The following is a 27,168-nucleotide window of genomic DNA, read 5'->3' on the forward strand; positions in this document are numbered from 1 at the left end:
TCTTGGATTACCTAAGGACGCTGCAGAACTTCTCGGTTCTCGACTACAAGAAAACAATTTATTAGATGCTGCAACTGCATTTTACTGGTACCGAAGCAGAGTACAAGAATTTGTGGAGTATTTTAAGAAAGAGGATAATTTAGTATTTTGCTGTGATATTGGCGGTTTAATACAAAAATTCAATATCGAATACAATACACAAGAATGGCGACTCTTTATAGATTCTTCAAAAAGAAGCTGAAAGACTGTCCTTTTGCATATCGGCAATAAATTTGCATCGATACCTGTAGCTCATTCAGTTTATCTTAAAGAATCTTACGAAAACTTGAAAAATGTTTCGGAGAAAATAAAATACACCGAACACAAATGGTTAGTTTGCGGTGACTTAAAAATCACATGTATGCTTCTTGGTGAACAGCAAGGCAACACAAAATTCCCCTGTTATATTTGTGAATGGGACAGTAGAGCAAGACATTTACATTGAAAAAAACTGATTGGAAAATTAGAATGGAATTGAAAGTTGGAGTAAAAAATGTCATCAATTCGAGCTTGATGGATCCCGAAAAAATATTGTTTCCACCACTTCACATCAAACTTGGTTTGATCAAACAGTTCGTGATGGAAATACTTTCAAGTATCTTTGTTCATGTTTCCTTAGCTTATCTGATGCGAAGTTGAAAGAGGGAATATTTACGGGACCTGATATCAGGAAACTGATTAGGTATACAGAATTTGAAAAAAGTGATGACAACCTTGGAACGAAATGCCTGGCATGGCTTTAAAAATGTCGTATCTAAGTTTCTAGGCAACACGAAAGATCCTGCGTATAAAAATAATGTCCAGGAAATGTTAAACGCCTATAACAATATAAGCTGTAATATGAGTCTGAAAATTCATTTTTTGAAGTCTTACATTTATTGTTTCCTAAAAAAATCTAGGCGACTACAGTGAAGAACAAGGTGAACGGTTTCATCAGGACATAAAAGAGATGAAAAGAAGATAACAAGACCGTTGGGACGTTAATATGATGGCTGACTATTGCTGGATGATACACAGAAATGAAATAAAAATTCATAAACGAAAACCAACAAAACGCAGCTTTTTTCAATAAGAAAACGGTATTATTAATTGTTCTTTTCATGTATACCTTAATATTGTATTATAATAGACTAGCTATAGACTCAAAAAAACTCTATAAAATATTCTAAAATGATTCTCATAAATTTTATTAAATTTTTGTTTTGTTCTTTTTCGTATTCAAATACTATATCATCTAAATCTGATAAATGTGACGTGGTATATATCATATGAATACCGTTTTCTATTACTTTTAAAACAATTACTAACCATTTAACAAAAAAAACTTTCCAAAAAAAATTTCGCAGACCTGTGTTATTAATTTTTTATTGAGACTATAAAGCAATATGTAGCTGGGTCTGTAGTAACCAAATGTATTATCGCGGCAACTATATATATATATATATATATATATATATATATATATATATATATATATATGAGTGAATTTGAGGCACCAACTGATTTTTGATGCGTAAACATTTAATTCTCGGTATACGGCATTTGGTAGAAGTATTTTCGTGAAAACGGAACGGAAGTCGACGAACGTAAATATGACACACGTGTAGCAACATAAACGCGTATACCTATAATCAATTTCGTAAATAATTAGGGTACATACAAAAGTTTCGGTGAGGTGCCAAATAAAACTTTATCATTGTGAAACTACACTAGATAATATTGGGTAAACTAAAAAAGTCATTATCAGTATTAATCTTAATTGTTAAAATACCTAAGAAAAGTGGCATACCAACTAATATTTTAAATGTGAAAGTTTGGATGGATGTTTGTTAATCACGCCAGAACGGCTGAACGGATCTGGATGAAATTTGGCCTACAGCGAACTCATAACCTGGATTAACACATAAACCACATATTAATATGAAATTCCTTCCCTAAGGGAGTGAAAAAGTGATGATTTCATTTTATAACAGAAAAAAATCATAGGTCATAGACATAAAAATAGTGAGTGAGTGTCATTTCTCTATGTCTGCCACACGATCATACACATAGTAAGGTCTGGCAAATTCATATATTTCTCCTTGGTGAGACCAGCCCGCTTAGTGGAGCTCGCAGCGGCTAGCAAAATAAAGGCGCTAATAACAGTTTTGTTCTTAACTTCGTCAATAGATAGAGTTGCCTTGAATTTTAAACGCACCATCGTTTGATGCGTTTGTCATGTCTTTAATTTTCGTTTGTTTGTGCCGTATGCGTTCCTATACCATTCATCAGATTGCGATGAAATTTTGGTGAGTTGTTATGGGCATGCCCGTGAAGGTTTCTGAGACGGTATAACTTACTATTTTGCAATATTTAAAGCACTAATCGTTTCCAAAAAAGTGTTTATTTCATATTATATAGCGGCACTTAATCTGTTTTTGTTGTGTAAGTGCGCACGCATGACACAATTTATTTAAATTTAAAAGAGATACAGAGATAGAGTGATATATATTGTGATATAGATAGAGACGGAGAGATAAGTTGAGATGGAGCGAGGTTTAGAGGATTAAATGGGTTATATAAAGAGATATATAGATGTACAGAGTTATATGCAGATTTGTATATAGAAGAGATACAGATAGTATGACGTATATATGTATATATGTAGATATAAAAAAAGAAATATAGATAGAGAGATACATAAATATATATGTAGATAGAGATAAATATATATTTAGAGAGATGGATAGATGATTTTTACATGTGTAACTACTTCAAACATATTACAAAACAAACCTGAATGAGGTATTGCAATGCATGCCGAGCATTAGCTAGATAATCGAATCTTTTCAATATTAGTAATCTCTTATTTTTCAGCTATTTTCTTTAGTACTTTATAGAGTCTATATTACATACAGACCACCATTTTTTATATATATACAGGTAAATAACTATACACTGGCAGAACGTCTGTCGGGATCTGAAAGTGATATAAATTATTTTCACACTTGACATTCAAATTAAGAAGACAATTACTAACTACATCTGATTTCGAAAAAAGGTCCCCTTCACCCTGTGTTCAGCCCGGGCAGCTCGGGGTACTGCAGCTAGTTACAAATGATTATAAGACATATTCTCCTGGCGATGAGTGAAAGGGCTCGGTAGCACAGCGGTGGAGCGCGCGCTTGTTAACCGCAAGGGACATGGTTAATATCTCGTGCCTGGAAGAAGCTTTTTTTATCAACATTAAAATATATTCCTCTTATATTAAAATAATGTTAAGTTAGCTCAATAAGGTAAAGGTTTATTTGAAGTAATTATTTATAGACTGATTTCAGTGTTCAAACAGAAACAAATACATAAAAATATAATTAATGTTATAATACGTGTTTAAATGTTTCAAGTAATTATTTTTGTAATGCCATAGAAGCTTAACTACTAAGGTGTACGTAAACCTTAAAGTATTAACTTTTTAGTGAATTTATTAAGATGTGTAATACATATTAATAAAATTCCTGGTTCAAAGCCGGTGATGACTTTTTGAAGTCTTTTTCGCTCTTATTGGAGCTGTTTCTAATAAACTTAAAATTTCCTTAGTTTCGTGCTGCCATCTGCGGGTGATAGCGGCAAGTAACGTATACGATGCAGGCAGCTATTTCACGTGGTGGGCGCAGACAGCGAGTGTGTGATTCACGTCTAGAGATTTTGATATGTTCTTGAAAATAGATCATTTTATTATTCAGTATATTTATCACGCTCATCGTTATTTTAAATAATTCTACTTTAAATTTCGTGTCCGAGTTATGTATTATAATTAGAGATCTGTAAAATTCGCGGATTCATTTCGCGATAGGATAGAGTCCAAATACTTTTGACAATATTTTACTTCAGTGATTGGGCCACCGTTTATCTGAAGGACTCTGGGCCAATGAAAAATATTTAACAGAAGAATTAGCGAATCACGATCATTCCAGTCAACAGGTGTTACGAGTCGGTAACCAATCAGCAGATGTAATTTGCACGAGTGCATAGAGGATCATGGAGTCTATCCTTTAGGGATTTGAAATCGCGAATTTTACAGGTCTCTAATTATAGGTTTATTTGCAACATAAACAACACGAGAACATATAAATATTTGTCGTTACCGAGGTCAGATGTTTACACATCACTGGCGAGTACTGAAAGACATGCTCACATTTTTTTTTTTTCGTGTTACCAGTTTAACTTCATTAAGTTCATGCCAACTATATATCTATGTTTCCGGCAGTGGAGCAAAAGTTGATTCGATTTGCCCGGCTCTAGCGGCAGCGAGAGGCAGACCCACGAGCCGCTTCTTTTACGCGACGAAGAAAACTTCTTCGCTTTATCCGCTCTTTCGACTTTTATTTTCCTGTTTTACTGAAAGGAGCTCGATTCGCTGTCGCACGATGCGAAAATAAAAAAGTTGGAAACTGCCGACTAGTCTGGTATACATGCGCCACACGGGAGCCAACCAGACTGCCAGGTCCGAATACACAGCGAGAAAACAAGAAACGAAATTTGAATCCCTCAAGGGCCCCGCCTACCCGGGCACGCACACGGTGCGCAGAGCTTCAGGAAAAACTAAGGAATTTGAAAACTACTCAAGATATAGTAGTTTCTCTTTACGAAAAGCATTTAAGAATACGCTGTAAGCGTTTTTTTAAAAAAATTTGCGTATTTGGAAATTGCTTAAACTCGTGTTTTCAGAATAATTTTCATCAATGAAACATCCTGTTGAAAATCTTAAAAGAGCTCAAGACCCTTGCATTACACATCTCTAAATTGATCCGCCATTTAATGTTATGTTTAGCGCTCGAATCACCTAGATTTCCTATGCACGACGAGAAGATTGCGCGCCAGACCACAGCCTTGCGCTTAGAGGCGATACCGCGCTAGAATCACCGGCGAGTGTCGCATTTATCATCCTGCCGCACTATCACAAATACACCTCTGTTTAAGCGGGCCACTCACCTCGCGATTTCGTCACCAGTATTATGTTAAAGTATTTTCTGGCACAGGGTGAAGTGTGTGGATTGTGATTTTGGTTTCAATGACCGACCGTCCTGACTTCACGGCGGCCAACTTGACAATGTCGTCACCGTTGCGATTTTCGTTACGGTCGCCAATGTGAAATCTGACGTCACGGCGGCTATTTTGGATGACCTTGTCATAGCTTGACCTCGGCCGCTATCTTGAATTCTAGAATTTTCTACCTTTTTGAATTGTAGAACTTCCCGCCATCTTGGAGTCTATAACTTTGCACCTTTCGTTACGGCCTCTATCAAGAAGTTCCATAATGTTGAAGCTAGAAAATCGAAAAAAAAATTAATTCATAAAATAACACAGTATCTTAAAACTATATCGGGAAGAAAATTTCTACGTAGGAAAAGGATCTGGCTGGACGCTGACATTGGTGGACAGACTGGAGCTGGGAATTAGTCATTATAACCCATTACGGAATACATTGTTCAATTTACATTTTGCATGTATACATGTAGTAAAGCATAAATAAGGAAATAATTTTTATTTTGTAAATTTTTTGTTTTAATTTTTTGTACGTGTCATTTATTTGGTATTTTTAATTAAATTATTTTTCTATTGATCAAGGATCGGACCATTCGCTGTAATCGATCGAGTCAATCGGTAAATGAAAAGATGAATTTTTTATGAATTTTGGAATTTACAGAATTTCAAGGTATTGGCTAAAATGACCGACAAGATGGCGGATGTCAAGGTAGTAAATAATGCTTGCCTCTAATGTGTAAAAACTAAACTAAAATGGCAGCAGCACCTTCTAACAGACGAAAAGAAAATGGCAGATCCAAGATGGCCCCCATGAAATCACACTGGCTTATGTGATATCTGTCATGGCATTAGTGGTGAGAGGTCAATCTGCCGATGGCTTCCATGGAGGAACGATCCATCTTAATTTTTTGCCCTCGCCAGGTTCGAACTGAGGACTTTAAGATGTGTGTTTTGTTATTTTAATTTTATTAAAATCATATTTAAATAATGCTTCATACATTTTCAAGGTTTTCCGAATTATCTAACTTAAAAATTACAGATTTTGAATATGGCGGCCATAACGAAAATGCAACTTACTAGAATCCAAGATTGCAACGGTAACGAAAGATGCGACATCCGAGAATCTAATATGGTGACCGTAACAAAATGTGCAGCATTCCAGAATCCAACATGGCCACTGTAATGAAAAAAGCGAAGTTCCACAAGCAAGATGGCGACCATAACGAAAAGTACCATTTTTGGTGATTGGGATATTTTATTTCAAGATGGCGGAATTCAATATGGCGGCCGTAATGAAAATAACATCGATGATGTGGTGACGATCCTGGCTTAGTGGCTTGAAATCTTTTTATTTTTAAGGACTTTTAAGCCACTTTTTGACATTTCCTATGGGCGGAATATTTTAGGATTAAAATGGGAAAATTTACCTCAAAATGGGAAATTATCCCTCGAAATAGGGAAACTTATATTTTTCTGATTTTTTGGGGAGATGTTTTTACAGAAAGTTATCCCAAAAACTGGAAGTTGTTGCGAATTTTGGTGAATTATTGGTTATTTCTTTGGCTAATTTTAAGGCATTTTTGACCATTTTTGAAAGTCAAGGTCATTCAAGATGGCCGCCGTGACGTCAGAATCAATGATGGAGGTCTGGGTCATTGAACACGCTTCGCTCTTCAGCCTTAAGCCTGTAACCAAAACATACATTTCTACACTACTACTTTTTCTTACAAAAATTAGCGCACGCTTTTGTATGTTAAATTATGTTTCATTCAATCATAATTTTTTAACAATACTAAACATTATTAAATATTCAATAATTTGACTTTATCTTGTTTATTATGCGTATTAATGAGCTCAGTTAATACAAGAAGCTATTCAGGAAACCGTTTACAAATAACTTGAACTATTGGAGGAACGAGGACAACACAAAGCATAAATGTCCGGGTAAGAATCCTAACCTAGGATTACTGGGAACACTATTTTGTAGTGATACAGATGTTTTAATGATACTGTAAAAATGTACTCATAGCTGAATTTTTACATGAATATTAAATATTCTGGTCCATTTACAAAATAAATTTACAGTGTTGGGAGCAGGAGGGGTTACTAGCTTTAGAGATAACGCCACTGCTGCGCTAGTATAGCATATCCCTCTCCCTTCACCAGTTGTCCACCAGCTATTAGCAGCGTGAACCTCGCGTTGGTTCGTAAGCTGATCGATAATCAGCTATGTTTGCGGACCAATAGGAGTGGGAGTTGTTCAGAGTTCTCCCCCTCGCGAGTAATCGCCACCTAGGCTAAGATTAAAAATAGATTTATTTCAATGTAATTTTTTTTAAATGTTGATATTACTGATTTTCAGTAATATACGCATACTTATACTGACAAACGTTATTTTAGAAATATTTTTGCAGAGCTTTTGATGAGCAATATTTCGTTCATCTGTAGAATATTTAATAGAACATTGTGCAGAATTAAAATATAATATTTATGCAATAAAGTTACAGGAAGAATTTTGCAGTAATTTTTAAACCTTCCAAAAATAATGAATGCTGTTTTGTTCATTACAAAACAAATATTTAAATAATTTTAATTTGGGAACATTTTGGCTGTCTTCAATTCAGTAAACATAGTCTGAGACTGCACAATGTTCTATTCAAGATTCCAGATCAGAATCAAAATATTGCTCGTAAAAAGCTCTGCAAATTCAAAAGTAACATTAGACAGTTTAAGTAGTAGTGACCTGCAAAATTTGCTCTTTTTTTTTCTTGCCCCAGGGCAGACTATGGTTTATAGTCCTTCATGGTGAATCAAATAACCCGGTATACGAGGAGAACATTTATCTATACAGACCTTTGCAATCTCGACTGTCGCCAAACAACAGGGCAAATATTTCAGGTCCATATGGTAATGTTTTAGTGAATGTATAACTGGCTCACGGTTTAAAAATCGGGAAAATCTACTTGTATAAAAGATCTAAATAAAGAAAATTTGGAAAGTAAATTATCACAATTCGTTTTTATTCGCAGAAACGCCAAGTACATAAACAAAAACTAATTCCGAAGCTTTAATTAAAGACACGTTTGGAAAAAAAATTGCGTAGTTTTTTCTATGCTTCTTCGCTCTAAACTTCACTTAGCCAATCACAAAATGCCGCCAAGGAAAGGCCGACCCTCTTGGAGCGCAGCCAGAAGTTTAGCTACAAGGCAGCACCTCGCGAAAAAAAAATTTAATTAGACATGAAAGAACACTCTTAGACTACCAGCGGTTTCTTCCTTGTGATTGGTCGACTGTCTTCAAAATAAGGCATTGCCTGATTTTGCCGGGAAATTCAGGACGCATTTTGTTCCGCATAATATTTGCTTTTATTCGTTTGCCGACACACAAAAAAGATTTTTCTGTGCATTAAAAAATATATACTCTTTTGGAAACAATTGCCAAGAAATAATTTGTAATACTACAAAAATGCATTGAAACAATTAAAAAAACATGGCTATAGTTATTTTTCCAAATATCAAATATGTTCTACGAAATAATATTATTTCTTATAAAAATTAACCCATAATGATTTTATGTTTTGTTTATGTTTCATTCAAGCATTTTTTTTTTAACGTGCAGAAGATTATAGAGTATTCGATTATTGGACTTTATTTTGTTTTATTGTGCTTATTAATTCGTGCAGTTAACACTAGAAAGTTTTTCAGGGAACGCTTTCCAAATAACTTTAACTATTGGAGGTACTAGGACAACATAAAGCATAAATGACAGTGTAAGAATCCGAACGTAGTATTACTGCGAACACTATTTTGTAGGAATATAGTTTCTTTCATGTAAATGTATAAATTCTTAAATGTATGTAATTTTACATGAATATTACAATTACATTTACAAAAAAATAATTACAGTTTAGTGGCTTGTACCTAATAGATACTCAATCAATCTCGAGACACAGTCAATTCTGAAGTGTCTTCGTACCAAACTGGTCTCAAAATTTTTCGCGTAAAATATACTGCCCCTACCATAATATCTTGATATTTGACTTTTTCTTAAAAGACGAAGGTCTGTACACTCGGACTGATGTCGTTTGTTCTTCGGCAGGTATGTTTGTAAAATCCTTCAGATGGTTGCTCTTGATTCGTCAAATTCTTCCCTGGAAGGTTTGCTATTGGCGCAGAGGTCTCTGCATGAACTGTGTGCCAATCCAAGATGCAGCAAAAATGCAGCGAAGTGAATCAGAGAATTTATCCCGTCTCTTCCATTCGCCGTGTTAAGATTATTAAAAACCAATCTTTAAAAAAATTAGATAGTTTTTGTACAAAAATGTGATGGAGCGGTGTCTCTGCTAGTTGTGCATCGTTAAAATATTGAATTAATTTTTTTTTTTCGTGAGTGTCGCAATGGAAGTGATTTATTTTTGCATCCCATTACATCCGAATGAAAATAGATTTAATACCGTCCTGTCAATGAAGTGTATATTGAAGCAAACGGTGCATACAGAAGGCCATTATTTGAAAAGTTTGACGCCGGAATAAATGAGCAGCCCGAGCAGTCGGCTCCGTGCGACAAACCAAGGCCATCTTTAAACGATTTCATCGACCGGAAAATAGCTCACCGAGCTCTAAATGCTGTTATAATCATTTACAAACGGTGGAGCTTAGGATATGTTTAAACCACATTTAAAAATCAATGATTTTCCACAACATAACAAATAGAGTCACGATTATATCCCGGATTCATTAGGTAGGGAAGTACACTTCAAACGCACGTACATCTGCTTCACGATGATTGGACTACAGCGCTCCTGAGACGCCCTCGACGACCCTGAGCCAGTTATAGACAAAGAGAAGAAGTAGCTACCCAATCACGTGGGACACGCCCTAGGAATATGTTGTTTAATAAACCAATCAGCCCTCTAAAATGGCTTCAAATGAAATATTTGTTTTTAATTCAAGTCTGTCCTTGCCTGAATGAATCCGCGAAATGATGGTGCACTCCCTATCACTTATATTAAGTAATGATGTCTATTGCGTTATTGATTCCTAATTCAACACCATTTGTTCATTTTTTCAACATGTATTTTCTTATTGGTTGTTATCAGCGAAGAATCTTGTTCCGCACTCAGTTCAGCCAATGAGGAAGCACAAACTGTAATGTAAAATGTCCGTGATACGCACTAAAAAAATTTGGCCATATGAAAAATATATTCCAGCTTTAAGAGTAAAAAGACTTATCTGTGTATTGAAGACTACCTTGCCACAATATCATTGTCTCTAACCATAGTACGTTACATACAATCTGAGCATTTTGGAAACGACTTATGACACCCACACAAGTTAAAAACTGGATGAAATATAAAAATGTGCATGTTAATTCTTTGTACTTTACTACACGTGAGAACGAGAAGATCCATATTCTAGTTCAATATTGACTATAAGAAAACTTTTGATAAGTATTCCAAAGTGTTCACTCTAGCAACAGTATGCAACACCAAATTGTGAAGTTATAATTAGCATAAATATTACATTATTTTGTCATTTTATTCTCTCATGTTACCACCAGCAAAGAACACAATAAACGAAGCTCAATAATTGGTTATTTAATTGTATTTATTATAACTATCTAAATAACTGCTACATTTGAGATAATTTTAAAAGCGATTGTTCTGAGCTAAACAGTCGATAGGGGTTGGTATTTTTTGCGAAAGTATTTTAACGCTTATTAGACTGAAATAATGCACTCCCACGCCAACGGTTTCTTCTTTGAAGCTGGCGGCCGTCTGCAAGATAAATTATTGCCTTTTCTGACCAGGCCGTTCAGAACGCGTTTGCTTCCGCACAAAGCGGCTGTGATTCGTTCGCCGACAGTGGGCGTGCACTTGAAAGAACCTCAACGAATCACGATGCACATGCATTACCACAGTTTTTTTTAAAAAAACACAGCTGGTCTTATGCCTGTGTATTTACGATTAGTGTCAGAGTAACGATGGTCCAATCCCTCAAGATGTAGATGCAGGTTTGTAGAGAAGCCCAGTGGTGAAATGTGCCACGATGTAATAATGCCTCTGCCCAGGTGTGCAGAGAGTTCACACGTCATCGCTGGATACGGATCTTGTTTGTTGTGTACTGCCCATATTTTTTGGCCTACATGCATGCAATAAGCAGGACATTTTAAAAATACTGAACGTTTTCCATGAGACATAGTTTTGACATCAGACCCAAGTGCAGGCAGTCCCTCCCCGGTGAGCGGCTGATCGGGCACCCCGGGATCCACGCCCGTGCTGTACCCCCGCAGGCGTGAAGCAGCCGCTCTGACTGCTTGCAGTGGTCTTCTGGGTGCTGGCTCTCGACTACGACCTCCGGCTGCCGTCGGACGTCTTCGGCAGCGTCTTCCTGGAGGATCCGCGCGGCGTGACCATCGCCCTGTGGCAGCAAGTCGCGCTCCATGAAGGTATGACCTTAGGTGGGACGTGACGGACATGGAAGTTCCTTTTAAAAGGAACTCAACAATCTTAAAACCTTCCCTTTAAAGTTACGATAAACACGGGTTTCAAATTATCTAGAATGCTTCGTAATATTATATAAGTATTTCTTCATAAATTTACGGGTACTGGGTGAACTAACTCTGAACATTGGTTTGTGAACAATATCATAATAAATTGTTAATTTTGCTTTAAAAATAAGTATGTTTTGTCCTTTCATGTTTGTATTTATCACGTGAACATCAAAACATTACTTAGAATTAGCCGTAGTTCGTACGAGGATCGAATTGCCTAGAGCTTCGGAAAACTCTTTGTTTATTCGAGGTGAATTCTTCCATGAAAAGTCAGTTAATTAACCGTAACTTCAAACGGTGTCTGTTCCTTCTACAGCAAGTTCACTGTTGGACTGACACTGTACTTCCAAGGATAGGCTATACACATTTGTATATGCGTGAGACCACTCAACTGTTTATTGACTGCAAATTTTGGGCTGAGGAAAAAATATTCCCTCGCTGATTTGTCCATATACAAGATATCCATGAGGTCATAACCGTTTGCCATTGGCCGAATAGTTTATAAGGCATTGCACATTAGCGATTAGCCGACCAGTCAGTTATACAAAATGCAAACTTTTATAGAACCAGGCTAGCGGTAAAATATTCCTCAAATGATAGGGTCTCCAGAAGTTCGAGAAGAAAAGAGAAAGAAGCTATTGTTCCCCACACTATTTTCTAAAATATTATAATTTTGTATTATGTGATGTGTGATGAAAGGGAGTAAAATAATGTTGGGCGCTTCAACCCCATATACCTACGAAAAACCCCTTGGAACCGTATCTGTATACAGTCAACACTGTGCTGGAAAACTGATGAAGCAAGCTGTCATGGCCTACAGTAAAAAACCAAAACAGAATTCTTCCCGACAATGTATCGGGTAACCATGTGAAACCTAAATCTGCATTATAGGCAAGTAATTCGTGTCCAAAGTTTTACCATCACAGCCACATAGCACAGTCACAGTAGACATTTAGCTCGGTTGAAATAAGCGCTGCTCAACGAAAACCATAATAGTCTTTAATACCCAGTGATAAACGTGTCAAACCCCAGCTAGCTAGAAATATGGATGCCAGTTTGTAGTTGAGCAGGGACAGTGTGAAGAAATGCTGGTAAAAAAGAAGCTCTTCCCAGACAGATGTTTGTCTCAGCAGCTGCCATGAACGTAACCTGATGTGAATCCCTGACCTAAATCATCAGATCTTATTACCGCTGATGATTCTCAATTATGAAAATATTTGTACATTACTTAATGCACAAGGATTTTTTATCCTTTGACGGCATAATGTTCATGTGGTAAATATATGTGACACAGTACACCCGATGACTCAGATATATGAGAACTGAGACATACAAGTGATTTAGGGTTTGTGATAATTTTTTGGTCACGCTTACTGAAGCCTTTATGCATAACCATTTGAGGTACAACATTTAAGCTTATTCTTAATATTCATAAGTGTGAACACAGAGGTATTTATAAATTTGCAAAAAAGTTCTAACTCTACAAATATGTCGTATTCCCGTCTAATTAAGCATACATTTTATTTATTTTAGATCTACTTTAGTCCAATAAAATTCCATACACTTGATAACCAAGGTAACATTTATGTATTGTTATTGCGAGTTGAATAGACTCCAACATTTTGGTAGAACATTTAAAAACCATGCTTCTCAACAAATATTGGTCATATTCTACAGTTTGTGTCTAAATCGCGCTAGTGAAACACAAGCCAATGGTAATCAATGGAGAGCAGTGAGAAGCAGAGGTGGCGTCTAACACGAGTGGCAGTCGATGTATCCCTCGAGTGTTTGTGGGATTGCGGAGTATTAACTGGACTGGAAGTATAATAATTATACTGTTTAATGACGGGTCTTTATAGATGTACGTTTTACGTTTTCGCTGTACTAAACAGTTCTGCATGCGCCTAAGAAGTAGTTTACTGTTTATTTTCTATTCAATTTGCATCCAAATTTTCCATCGGTTTACGATCTTCCGGCACATGAGAGAATCATGCAAGTTACAGAAGCACACAGAAATCTGAAGTGTATAATAGTTGTGCAATATACCGCGATGATGAGTTTGGTTTTTGTTTGGTTAATGGATATTGCCATAATTACGTACTTAGTTCTGAATGTTGAATTGGGATTCCGTGTGGGAAAAGTGGAGAGGAGTAAAAATTTTTAGTATTTTATTTAAGTAATACTAAGACAACTAAGAATAATTCACTAATATGTTAGATAATAAATGTTATATATTTACTCTTTATTTCAAATAAAGATACGATTGTATAAAATACCCTTTAATAATGTGAGGTATCTGTAATAAGGTGAAATTATAAAATTATTCAAAGCTATATGTAATCATAATAAATAAAAGGGTTGGCATTAACATAGTTAAAATGAAACATTTGCGTGTTTAACAATTTTTTAACTTGTCTATTTTATGAAATGAAATGGAAACAACTGTAATTAAATCAAGGTAAAATATATATCGAACACTAAGACAGAAGTTTTAAAATAAGACATCTGATCTATACTAAAATTTTAAACGACTTACGCGTATCCACATTAAAAACTATCATTATTTATGCAGGAAAAATATTTTATTCACCTGATAAATTTATTGTGTCTATTTATTTAGTAAAAATGATTGGAATTAATCACATACTTGTTTTCTTTAAATAGTAAAGTTTTAGCAATACTCTGAAACTGCGCAAGCGAAGCCACGGGTTTTAAGCTAGTACATAGTTATATATATACATGTATTGGTGTGTAGGTGTGTGTGAGTGTGAGTATTTATTCTGACTGTGTGGCGGGTTGCCCCTCCTGATGCCTGCAGGCGTGCAAAACTTCTCGTGCCCGCTGTATGTGGGGGCGACGCTGGGGCGGTGGCAGGTTCGCGTGGAGGCCGCCGGTAGCGCCTTCTCCACGCAGTTCGACGTGTCGCCAACAGGTGGCAGCACCGTTGGCGGGTCCGCGCCGGAGGTAGCGATGGCGGAGGAGCACTTCGTGGAGTTGCGCTTCGGCAGAGCAATGCGCCGCCTCTACAAGCCAGGCTTACCCTTCTTCGGCAAGGTGGGTTTTGCCATCTCCATTTCTACATCCTTCCACATAAATTTTATCATGGAAAATTAGCCTTGAATATTTATTCGAAACTATATTATTTCGCAGTTCCTTTTTGCTACGATGTTGGACACTAAAGATATACGCATACTCGAGGAGTTGTGGCCTGCTCATTGTCTGCCGCTTGTGTTGGATGCCATCTTCATCTTTAATGTGAACCATTCAGAGTTTGTACAAGAGAGCTAAATGTTTCCATGAAGCTTGAATTCTTCTAGGAAATTTAAACTTTGGTCCAATCGAATTAAGAATAGAACACACACTTTTATATATAGGGCAAACAGAGTGTAAAATACTAACGAAAGTTTATCTTCAGATTAATGGCTATTTATTGTGATTGCAAATCCAAAATTGAAAAAATGTTTTATTTAGCTAAAGATTTTGTTTCCATACTTAAAAATGATTTCTTTTATAGCTAACATGTTATTTCTGTGTATGTAAAATCAATAGACTAAACTCCAAATTATAAATGCTCGATGGATGTTAAACTGTTCATTGGCTGCATATTTTTAGTTATGTATATATTTTTTATTTATATATGAAGAAGATTAGCACAGGCTATGATGTTTGAATGATTACCCTTGGCTCAAGGTACACTAAAGTATGTTTAATTAATGTTGACGGTAGCCTGGTGGTAAAATATACCCCAAAATGCTTGAAACATCGTTTGTTATAGAGGGAACATATTGCGCCAAGGAATTAGCAGAATAGCTTACTATTTCTCAGACTTTTGATTGGGCTTCAGACGAGCAACAAACGAACTATAATTAGAGAAAATAATTATTCGCAAATTGATTATGAGACCAGCTTTGTGTCCACAGTCATATGCATAACCGATACTGACAATCTGACGATTATAATTCCGCGAATAGATTGTCACTTGCAATTACCAATGTTCTTTATTCACAACTTCTACTGTCAGAGTAGTTATGTCTATGATCTCTCACTGTTTCGAACATGGATAAACAGTATACGACAAAAAACTCCTATGTCAGATCAGCCAAAGTAGTGTTTAATTTCTAAACACATTGCAATAATACAATGTGAATAGTTACTATTAAGTTTTAAATGACTGTACTTTTATTGCACCATTTCTTTTAATTTTTTTCATTTTTGCTTGATATTTAAATTTTGATTTCAAGTGGTTACTTTTTGTTATGATTTGAAGTTATTTTACAAGTTCATCTCAGATAAATATATATTTATGAAATATACTAAGGATTACAGTGATTAAAAAATAAAATTATATGAAATAATGAGCATTATATTACCAACAACTATTATCCTTGTATTTAAAAATAGAAAAATTGGCTTAATGCCTTTGAAACCATAATGATTTGATTGTTTTAGTTTGTATCACTACCATGGTCAGCAGAAAAGTAAAAGTGTTTAAAATTTCACCTTTCACGAAATTAATTGGCAGATTTCTCTATCGGAGATGATTAATAAAGAATATAACACTTGGCAGCTTATTTTTCAATCATACTGTTCTGCAAGCTTTAAATGTATTTCTATGTAATCTATATCAATAATAAAACTGTTGGAGGTAAAAAGTCTCTACATTGGATGAAATTATGCAAAATCTACTGCAAATGACTATTTACTATTTATTATTGAGAACACAATAATATAGTTTTAAAATTTTTATCTGTTACTTTATTTGTCTGTTTGTTGCAGCATCAATCTAAAACTAATTAAAAGATTTTTATGAACTATTTTTCGCTCGAAAGGTCTCGGGCTAACTTAACAACTAGGCTTCATATAATTAAAGAATTCCACCCTTAAGAGGGCAAAAAAGATGTTGCGGTTAGTTTCTACAGCCTGTAATGTAATCATGATTGTGACGATGTTTTGGAAGTTAGCCCCTGAATGGGTTACTACTGGCAAAACAGCGAGGCATCTCTGGTGGCCTACGCCTCCAACATGCTTCATCTGCAGCAACAACAAGGCTCGCCCTAGCCATTGTGGCCACGTGATTGGTCACCTGACCTTACCACCCATCTTCCATCCCCTGGAGGCGGGGAAATAACTCCATGCTTCTGAATGGTTCAACAACGAAGTCGTTGCCAGCCCAACGAGTATATAAAGGGCCAAATTTGGCCTGAGTCTTCAAAGTCTTTGGAGTGGTGGAAGTGGAAGCTCTCACGCCCGACTACGTCATCCTGCCGTCACGCTGCCCATCATCACGTCACCCAGTAACGTACCTCCACCCCAAGACTGTTAGAGAAGAAGGTTGGGCCGTCTCGCCTGTTTTGAGTAACGGTACCCCGGAGGGTCGCGCGTGACGTCACCGCGGCGCATCCCTCTCCGAGTCTAGGGCTGACTGCCACGCATTGCCAGTTCCAGACCGCGATTTTTACCCGCCTTACTTCGGCATGAGTTCGTAGTTAGATCGGAGTGGTTTAAAATTATATTTATTTATAGTAGTTTCCTTATCCTACTTATGTTTCGGAGTTTAATGGTATTACAACCGCACAAACGGGAGAGCTGCGAGTTTTTTGTTGCTGCGATCAGTAGTCGCACGCCGTAGTGGATTTTTTTCGTGCTTCGTCGTGGATGTGACTGTGTAATAAAAATGCCCGCTTGTGCAGTTGCGACCTGCAGAAACGTTTCAGGTCGTGGTGACAGTGCGTTATGTTTTTATAGATTTCCTGAAGATCCAGACATTTCAATAAAGTGGGTGTTAGCTTGCAAGAGAAAAGACAAGTTCAATCCGAGGAATGTTAGCATTTGTTCGGATCACTTCGTTTCCGAGGACTTTGAAAGAGACTTACAAGCGGAACTGACCGGTCAGAAGAGAAGAAAAGTCTTGAAAAAATGTTCTGTGCCACATGCAAACATACCTAATAAAACTGAATGCACTTCAGACTATAGAGGAAAACGTCTTCGTTCGCGAAGCGTGAAGAGGAAGCTTGTGGAAGAATTACACAAATCTGTAAAGGCACGAAAATCGGACGATTCGGTGCATTGTAACACTGTACATGATGAACAAAAAACTCCGAATTGTCAGTTAGTTGCAGAAGACGATGTGAACTCAGAGGCTTATTTGTCAGCGAAAATGCAAGCCATGGAAAATGAAATAATGATATTAAAAATGAAAGTATCTGACCTGGAAAATGAAATAATACGGAGGCGAGAATCTGAAAAGCGCTTGGAAATGGAAAACAAAATGTTGAAACAACAGTTATTGAAAATTAAAATTCTGCATAAGCGATGTCCAAAATTAGTTAAAACTGAATTGCGGAATATTTTGAAAAATGTTTTCACGCCAAAACAAATTGAAAGATTCATAACCAAAAAGAAATGCTGCTGGGGAAAAGAAGACATAGCAGCAGCAATTACTCTAAGATCAATTTCTCGGAAAGCCTATCTTTACATGAAAAATAAAGTAGGCTTGCCACTTCCGGGATTGTCAACTCTTCGAAAATGGACCAGGAATTTAAAATGTATGCCAGGAATTCAAACTGAAGTGTTAGCAGTCCTTGAAGCTACGACTAAAATCATGACTGAAACAGAGCGCATAACAATTCTGTCATTTGACGAGATGAGTGTAGATTCAAGATTATGTTACGACCAAAGTGACGATAGAATACTTGGGCCAAATATAAACGCACAAGTAATAATGGCTCGAGGACTAGCTTCAAAGTGGAAACAGCCAATATTTTACGACTTCGATAGAAAGATAACAAAAGATCTTCTTTTCGATGTTATAAGAGCGCTCGAGGAACGGCCATTTTGTGTCGTTGCGATGGTCAGTGACATGGGCGGAAGTAATATAGGCTTGTGGAAAGAACTAAATATAACACCAGCTAGTACAACGTTTGAAAATCCCCATAGTAGCCACCCTGTGTGGGTTTTTGCAGACATGCCACATGCCATTAAGTTGTTGAGAAATAATTTTTTGGATTATGGAATACAGCTCCCTTGTGGAACAGTTATTAGGAAAGATCATGTGCAAGCCATAATTGAAAACACAGAATTGAAATTGTCTCCAAAACTTACTCCTCTTCATATTCAGCTAAAAGGGAACACTCGCCAGAAAGTAAAATTTGCTGTTCAGCTGTTTTCGCATCACACAGCGACACGGCTTTCCTTGAAATATCCTGAACATCCAGAAATCTGTAACTTCTTTGAATTAGTTGACAAGTTTTTTGATGTTATGAATTCAAGATTTATTCACGATAAATGTAAGCCGTGGCACAGTGCTTTTGGTTTTCGAATTGAAGAACAATTGTCAATAATTACAGAAATGGAGGCGATGGTTCTTAACATGAGAATCGTAGGTCACAAAACATTGATGCCATTTCAGAAAGGTTTATTAATTTCTGTGCGATCTGTAATTGGTCTACACAATTATCTTCAGAAAAATAACTCACTGAAATACATCATAACTTGTCGCTTAAACCAGGACTTACTTGAAAGTTTTTTTTTCGCGCCTCAGAAGCATCGGCGGTACTTACGATAACCCTACACCAACAGATTTCAAGTACAGGTTCAGACAAATGTTACTAGGATCTGAACTTCCTCTGCCACAAGGCGCATGTGTTGAAGACGATAGTTTGAAGCAAAAACCATATCTGACCAGCCAGATGTTCACCGAATTGAATTTAAACATTCCAGAAAACAAGAACGAAGAAAACGAGGCGGTTCAAGATGATTTGTTCACGCCCTTGACTACGTCATGGGAAGAGAATGAAGCATTAAGATATGTAGCTGGATATTTGATTCATGCAAGCGAGGACGCTAATCTAAAAAGTATTGAAGAAACAGAAAACAAAGGTAATTATCATAATTTTATTTGTTGCTATGATTTATTTTATTTTATTCTCTGTTTACTGTAGGATTGTGTGTTTTGATTTTTATAGATGGATGGATAGAAATACTGAGTCGCGGAAAATTGACTGTCCCGTCATCAAAATTTGTGAAAACTGTTCAGCATGCTGAAGAAATATTTAAAACACATCACGGGTTAGGATTACAGAACGGAAAAGGTGTTGTGCGAAACTTTTTCGTGAAACTAGTAGAACATTTTCCAGATGTTAACAAAAAAGTTTTAATGAAGTTTGCAAGAACCAGAACTTTTATTAGACTTCGGCATTTAAATCGTCAAGCAAAAATTGCAAGCACGGAAAAGAAAAGGCAGAAGAAGCTTGCACAGCTTGTTCAGAAAACCAGAAATTAAGGTAACTGATATATTAATATTCGTCAATGTGCTTGTTTGAGTGACAAAATGTTATAACTGCATGCATATGAGCAATATACAATGGTATGCGCATTTTTCGAGCCATGGTTTATTTCTTTTTCTAGTCAATTTATGCACTCCCGTCTCGTGTTCATATCAGTAAGGCCGAATTGGTAATAAACACAGCGTGTAGTTTCTACACTACTTAAAAATGAACGTCTTAGTCTACAATATAGTAAATTATTAGATTATTGGTATTTGTATGACCGTATTCAGAAATGCTCACTTAGTCACTTTAGGAGTATCCTTAAAATAAGTTTCAAACATACATAGTATAATTATAATATAATATAATTACCTTGCAAACAAAAAAACAAATACGAGTAGGTATTATTAGAATTTGTCCGACGAATCGCTTGCACGAGCATGAAACACGATGCGCATGAAACTGTTATTATGTATATATACTCGTAACAAAGTTATTTATTTTTCCTCTCCAAATTGTGACAGCCACATAACTGTGTGAGATATAAAGAAACTGTTTGATATATGTTCCAACACAGTAGCTGTATCGGCGTGAAAACGAGTGAAAGATGTAGGTTTTGCCCTTAGCTGAGAGCTCAGCTGGCCGGTTCCTGCGCCGCAGTGACGTCACGAGCAGCCCTTGGAAGTACCGTTACTCAAACCGGCCCTCTCGGGCCAACCTCCTTCTCTACCAGTCTTGCCTCCACCCCACGTCACACCGAACTGCGTGTTGGGCTTAGATTCATAAGTGAATAAGCCGGACTTTAACTTTTTGCAAGTGAGTTCGATCAGCACCGAGGTGCTAACAGGAGAGGTATCTGGTCATTATTTCAGAGACTCACTGATGCGACTCGCTGAGTGAGTTGTTACTCGCTGAGCGAGTAATTTTTGACAAACCACTCAGTGAAATTACGACTTTTGGGCAAGGGCAAGTTGCCGCCAAGGTAAGAAAATACTCGCCGATGGATTTTTTTTTACTCGTCATGCGAGTGCGAGTTGGCGAGTGGAAGAGTGTCGAAGGCTATAAGGATGACTAAGTGTGTGTGACGGGGGCAGTGCCTGACTTATAAGGGCAGTGCAATAATAACCCGACTTTGGGTGTTCGACAAAATGGAAACTGCTGAAGTGTGACGAGTTTAGGTCACAGTGAGAGCATTGGAACACGAACAATGTGGAAATGTTTTCGTGTTGGTAAACCTCCATAACGAGTGGGACAGGTCTCGAGCGCCGACGAGTCGGAAGTGCGAGGTGTGGCTGCTGTTTCGCCGAGCTGTGGAAGTCATCTTCGGAACTTGGTGTTCCGCTATTGGTCCGTGCCAGCGAAGACCATGTTGAGCGCTGTTAGGGAGGAGGGCGCTACCCGGCAGGCACTGTGGCTACGAGACGACTTGCTGCAGCGGGGCCTTGGAGTTGACCCTCAGTTCCACCGATCTCTAAGGCGAGTTTCGAATGAGTCATCGCCCTCTTGACAGAGGGGTTTGACTTTTGTGTCAATATCGGTTGCACGTCCACCCGAACTAATACGACCTAGTTTGATAAAGTATGTTTACAAGGCGTAATGAACTTGTAGAATTTTAATATTTTCCAGCCAATATTAATTTAAGAGCTATGTTAATTGAATATGTCTCGTGAATAATCTTTTTGTGAAAACATTTATCTCAGAGTTATATTTAGCAAGTTACGTTTAGGTTATTCGGGTCTCTTATATTTGTTTTACTATTATAGTATTTTTTATTTTTTTCAATTTAGTATTGGTTTCACTTTCATGATGATGATTATTTGTTCGATAATTTGTTCGTATTCATAATAAAATTATTTTCTGTTAACTTTGACATTTCTTTGTGAATAGTTTGAGTTTGTGAACTACTCTCAGTAATCACGCGCTGCTGTACTTGTCTTCAAGAATACATGAGTTGTCGTTTATTTGACTTTGTGAAAATTCCAATAAACGTTTCGCGTATTTCTCTCAACACTGTTTCAGAGTTTTTCTCTAATCAACCCTTCCTCTTGTTATCCCCTTTGCGGGGCCAACAAACGGGTAAATACCGTTTAAGATAATTATTTTATATCTCGGAATCTAATCAAAAATAAGAAAATATATTGGGTACCAAAAATAAACATAGGATAACTACCAAAAATATTAAATATTATTTTGTGAAAATTAAAACCTAAGGGATGAAAAAGGAGTAGGTATGTTTTCAAAACGAAAAATGGAGGCCCCCGAATCAAGAGAAACTATAAATGAGAAACAAATAAAAACATCTTGCATCTAGAGTAACGTGTTACATTTTTTTATTTAAACAACTTCGTATTTTAAGGGGATAAAAATGAGATAAGTTATGATTATTTTTTTAAAATATTATTTTATATAAAATTATTAAGTTATTTTTAATCAGATATAAAAGTTAATAATACATAAATTATTATTTTACTAATTTACAAAATTCATCTCCTAAGGGTTGTAAAAGGTTAGGGTTTGGTTTAAAGAAAAAAAATCATATTTCCTAATCTAATATATCTAAAGGTAAGAAATTAAGATTGAACAACAAGCATAGCTTTAGAGTTACAAGTTGTATTTATTTTAATATTCCGGGTTTTTTATCGTAAAAAAATATATATATCTCCATAGCAAATAATTCTGGATGTAATAAACTGAGCAAAAAACGTATTATGTTTTAATAGCATGATTGTTAATTTTACTATTTTTCTATAAACGACTGCAAAAGGGTGAAATGCGGTCAATTTTTTATTATAAAAGTCTATAGCTGAAGCTTATCAAGCAGGTTGTGCGTTATGTCTAGAGACCTGCAAAATTCGCGGATTCATTGACCTCTAGGATAGACTCCACAGTCCTTTAAATACTGGCGGAAATGACACCTGTTCATTGGCTACTGACGCGTGAGACGTCTCAACTAGGCTGTCCGTAATTCGGCACTTTCTTGGTATAGTGTTTCCCATTGGCTCACAGTTCCCCGGATAAAATGTGGGCCAATCGCAGAAGCGGTACGAAGGTATAGTGGTCTTGATGTTAGCCTATCGCGAAGTGAATCTGCGAATTTTGCATGTCTCTAGTTATTTCATATGATGTATAAACATGTCCAATCTACCAACCCTTTTTTACTATGTGCTGAAGCACTACTACTTAAGTGTTGAAGTATTGCAAGTATGGTTTTAACTTTTAAATATATATAATTAAACATAATGTAATGTGTTGGAAATTATTAATTAAATTAATTAAGCTACTTTCTCTTATTTAACGTCCTTCGAAATATCACACCTTAATTTGTAACGGGGAAAAATATTATTAAAAAAATAAAGTTATGAAATTCACAAAATCAATATTAAAAAAGTTAAATTTAAATTAATTATAAATGTATGTTTACCATAATTATTTTCGAGTTAACATCTGGGGTAAAAAAAAGTGATTAGTTTGGTTATATTTGGTTATTGGATATGTTCATTCTTATTTAGTTGTAAATTTTCCATAAGCATCCCTGCAGGAAAAAAATAGGAGGTAGAAATTTTGGGAATTTCTTTTTAAGTAACACCATGAATAATTAATAAATAACTAATATGTTGTATAAGATATTTGATATCTTTTTTCTACATTTCAAAAAAAGATGCAAATGTCTATTTATGTCTTAAAATAATGTAGGTATTTGTTATGAGGAAAATTATTTAATTATTCTAAGCATAGTTTTAGTAAAACCAATTAAAATGTTAGTGTGAACAATTGCATGAACTTCATTATAAAGAATAGGCGCGTGTTTAACAAATTTTTTTTATTGTGTACCCCATTAAATTTAAAGGAGGTAAGTTTGATTTCCTCAAGGTGAAATATATCCTGGAACACACTAAAACAGAAGTAATAACAGATACCTAATCTATAATAAAAATTAAACAAAGCTTACTCACAACCATTTAAAAAATCTTTCCTAAATAGTTTTGTAAGGAATTAAATTCTTTATACGGTTGACATTTTTTTTCCTATTTCATTAGTAAAAATATTTGGAATAAATCACATACTACACATCTTTCATTGGCAAGATATCAGCAATACCCTGAAATTGCGTGAGCGAAGCCGCAGGTTATAATATATTCTACGATAAAATTACTCTATATGATATATGAATAGTTTTAAATTTCCGGAATGGTTCATAATTCGCATTAAATTTGAAGTATTGGTGACAGGCCGTGGATTTCACTACTTTGTGCTTGCAACCTGCTTCGTTCATTGTGCTAACAAACTTGTAACTTTTGTTTTCTTGTACCTTAGAGTCTTGGTTTGTGCCTTTGGCCATGGCAAGCTGAATTTCTCGTAATTAGTAAACCATTTGACAGGATTATCTCCCTTAATATATAAGGATTCCTTTGATGTAGTTGTACTCGTTATTTTTTTTATATTTTTTTGGCTGTCGGGGTCTGTAGAAATGTATTTGTATCCTATTGGCCAGTCAGCACAGGGAAAGATCTCGCATTGGTTTGGGACTACCATGTAACAAGCTGGTCCTGGCCAATTAGCAATTACTTTCCCGAAATTTTGCTGGTGTGGCCGAATGGAATGCCAGACAAACATGAAAAGTTTAGCTTCTGGATGCCTGAGTGTTCTACGACGAAATCCTATCCGCATCAAGTCGCAACCTGCCGACTACACAGAGCACCTGCCAATTTTTTTTTCCGCCAAAGCGAATCATTTCCGACCCCCCCCCCCCTCCCCCCCCTCCCCCCCCCCCCCCCCCGGCGCGTGCTAATGGAATTTTTAATCGAGTGAAGGGAGCGTTAACAAAGCCCGGCAAATGGACCTACGCCATTTCTCAGTCTCCAATCGTCGCCCGGATATTGTCCACCGTGTCGGGCAAACGAAGGAGCGGGAAAAAAAGGAACAGTACCGGTTGAGCTTCGGGGGTGAACTCGTTCACCCGCAAATCAGCTGGTAGTCGGGTCTGCTAATGGATTTGCAAGTCGAGCTATTCTCGGGCACGTAGATGGAGCGGGCAGGGCGAAGCGACAAGACAGGGCCAGCGAGGGTTGGATGTGACATTTCAGGGGGGGAAAAGGCGAGCTTTTAGGGTTTGAAGGGCGGTAAAAGGAAATTGGCGACCCCGTCGCCGAATGCGATGGGCGGAAATAATAATACACCCTTTAAGGGAAGGCTGATTGGAGCGTAAAATATATATATATATATATATATATATATATATATATATATATATATATATATAAAGACTCTAAATTTACGGGGGCTGGTACCCAAGTACTAAAGACTGTAAAATTTTTTAGTGTGATAACCTTTAAGTATGGATAACTAATATACTAAAGAATTTTTATTGATAAAATAAAAATAAATTTGAAGTAATGAAACATTCAACAATATAACTATATTTTTTCGCTTTTTTCTGTTTATGTACCAAGTGGTATTTTTCTACTATATGTATGAACCACTACTTATTTAATTTTATGAAATACCACATTTCTAAAAAAAAAAATATAATAATTATAATGATTGATAGGGCCATGTACATTTCGTGAAAATACTTAGTAGCATTGTCGGTGTTTAATGATTGGCTGAGTTAATTTCAGGTACCAGGTAACACCAATCATGGCCATACAGACCGGAAACAAACGCGTCCCGAATGGTCCGGCCAAATAGGGCAATGGCTTCTGTTGCAGACGGCCGCCAATCACATGGGAACAATCACTAGCGCGGGCGTTCTATGTTGGAGTCTAACGAGCGATTTGATGAGAAAAATATATGCTAATTATTAATATTGAATATTTTCCAAACATTTTATATTGCATTTGATCATAAATTTATATATTATTTTTTTTTTTAGATTTTGCTGATTTGTTTATGTGATGCTGTGTAATACATCTCGCTAAATATCAAGAGCTTATTTTATAGATTTTACTGAAATCCAGACAATATATAGAAAATAGAACAAAGGAAAAATTTCATGAATTATATGTTGTCTTCATCCCTGACAGTCAAAGCTGAAGCATACACACTTTTTTGTTTTCATTTAGTACAATGCATTACATTCCTTCTGATTAACCAAAAATTCCGGAAGTATAACCAGCCCTAGTTAAAATGAAACATTTCAGTCTCTAATTGTCAAATAAATATTAAAAAGAATTATCGTAAAAATATAATTAAACACTTTAACTACATTGGTTGAAAAAAAATAAGCTTACAAAGCTAACCACTATTTCACATTAAACTATACGTACCAGTGACTAAAAAAAGAGATAAGTAACCGATTGCTTTGCTACTCATCGCTAGAGACCTCCAAAATTCGCGGATTCATTCGGTGATAGGCTAGAATTCAAACATATATACCTCTTAGATAATTTTGCTTTTGGCTATTGTTCATCTGGACGAATCTCAACCAGTTATAAACCCTCAACCAAAGAAGGATCGAATCACAGAAAAACCAGCTGAGACGACTTACAAGTCGGCAGCCAATGAACTTGCGTTATTTGCCCGAGTGTACAGGGGTATGTGCAGTCTATGCTGAAGGCTACCGAAACCGCTAATTTTGCAGGTCACAGTCATCGCATTAGATGATCGGACTGTGTTCTGTTCTGCTCTCATGATATATATACTTTTACTGTAAACATCTTAACTCTCGGTAAACGGCATTTCGTAGAAGTAATTTCGTGAAAATGGAACGGCAGTTGCTGAACGGAAATGTGACACAAAGATGGCAGACCCACGTGTAGCAACATAGACCCGTATTTAGTTACTTTCGTAAATATTAAGGCACATACTAAACATATCGGTGAACCAAATTCAACTTTATGGTAGTGTAACTACCATGTAATATACTTAGTAACTAAAATAGTTATAGTAAGAAGTAATTTCACGTTTTAAAGTATGTAAGGAAAGATTACTATAAATATTCTCTGTCTTAATTACCTATAGGCTTAGTAGCACAGTGGCAGAGCGCGCGCTTCATCACCTCAAGGGACGGATTTCAAATCTTGTCACTGTAAAACTTTTATTTTTACTTTTTTAATAAATTTATAACATAATAATATTATATAATAATGTTTAATCACCTCAGAAAGGTTAGGATTTGTTTTTATTATTGAAAAACTGGTTTCAGTCGTTTAAGCAAAAACAAATATACTAACGTATACTTAGTGTTATAATATGTGTTTTTAAATGTTTTAAATTAATATTTTAGTAATACCATAGAAGTATAACTTCTAAATAATTCGGAAATTTAAATGTATTAAGTGTTTAG

At 36.1% G+C, this 27,168-nt stretch overlaps 1 protein-coding gene across 1 annotated transcript in view; it reads left to right on the forward strand.

Annotated features, from left to right (window-relative positions):
* Positions 1 to 27,168, forward strand: part of LOC134527568 (C3 and PZP-like alpha-2-macroglobulin domain-containing protein 8) — a 148,675-nt gene that overhangs the window by 24,634 nt on the left and 96,873 nt on the right. The window contains exons 4-5 of the mRNA XM_063360357.1: positions 11,386 to 11,511; positions 14,435 to 14,670. Of these exons, the coding sequence (XP_063216427.1) occupies positions 11,386 to 11,511; positions 14,435 to 14,670 (362 nt within the window). The remainder of the gene's footprint in view (positions 1 to 11,385; positions 11,512 to 14,434; positions 14,671 to 27,168) is intronic.

This window comes from Bacillus rossius, chromosome 1 (assembly GCF_032445375.1).
Source record: "Bacillus rossius redtenbacheri isolate Brsri chromosome 1, Brsri_v3, whole genome shotgun sequence".
In the NCBI taxonomy this organism is placed as follows: Eukaryota; Metazoa; Arthropoda; class Insecta; order Phasmatodea; family Bacillidae; genus Bacillus; species Bacillus rossius.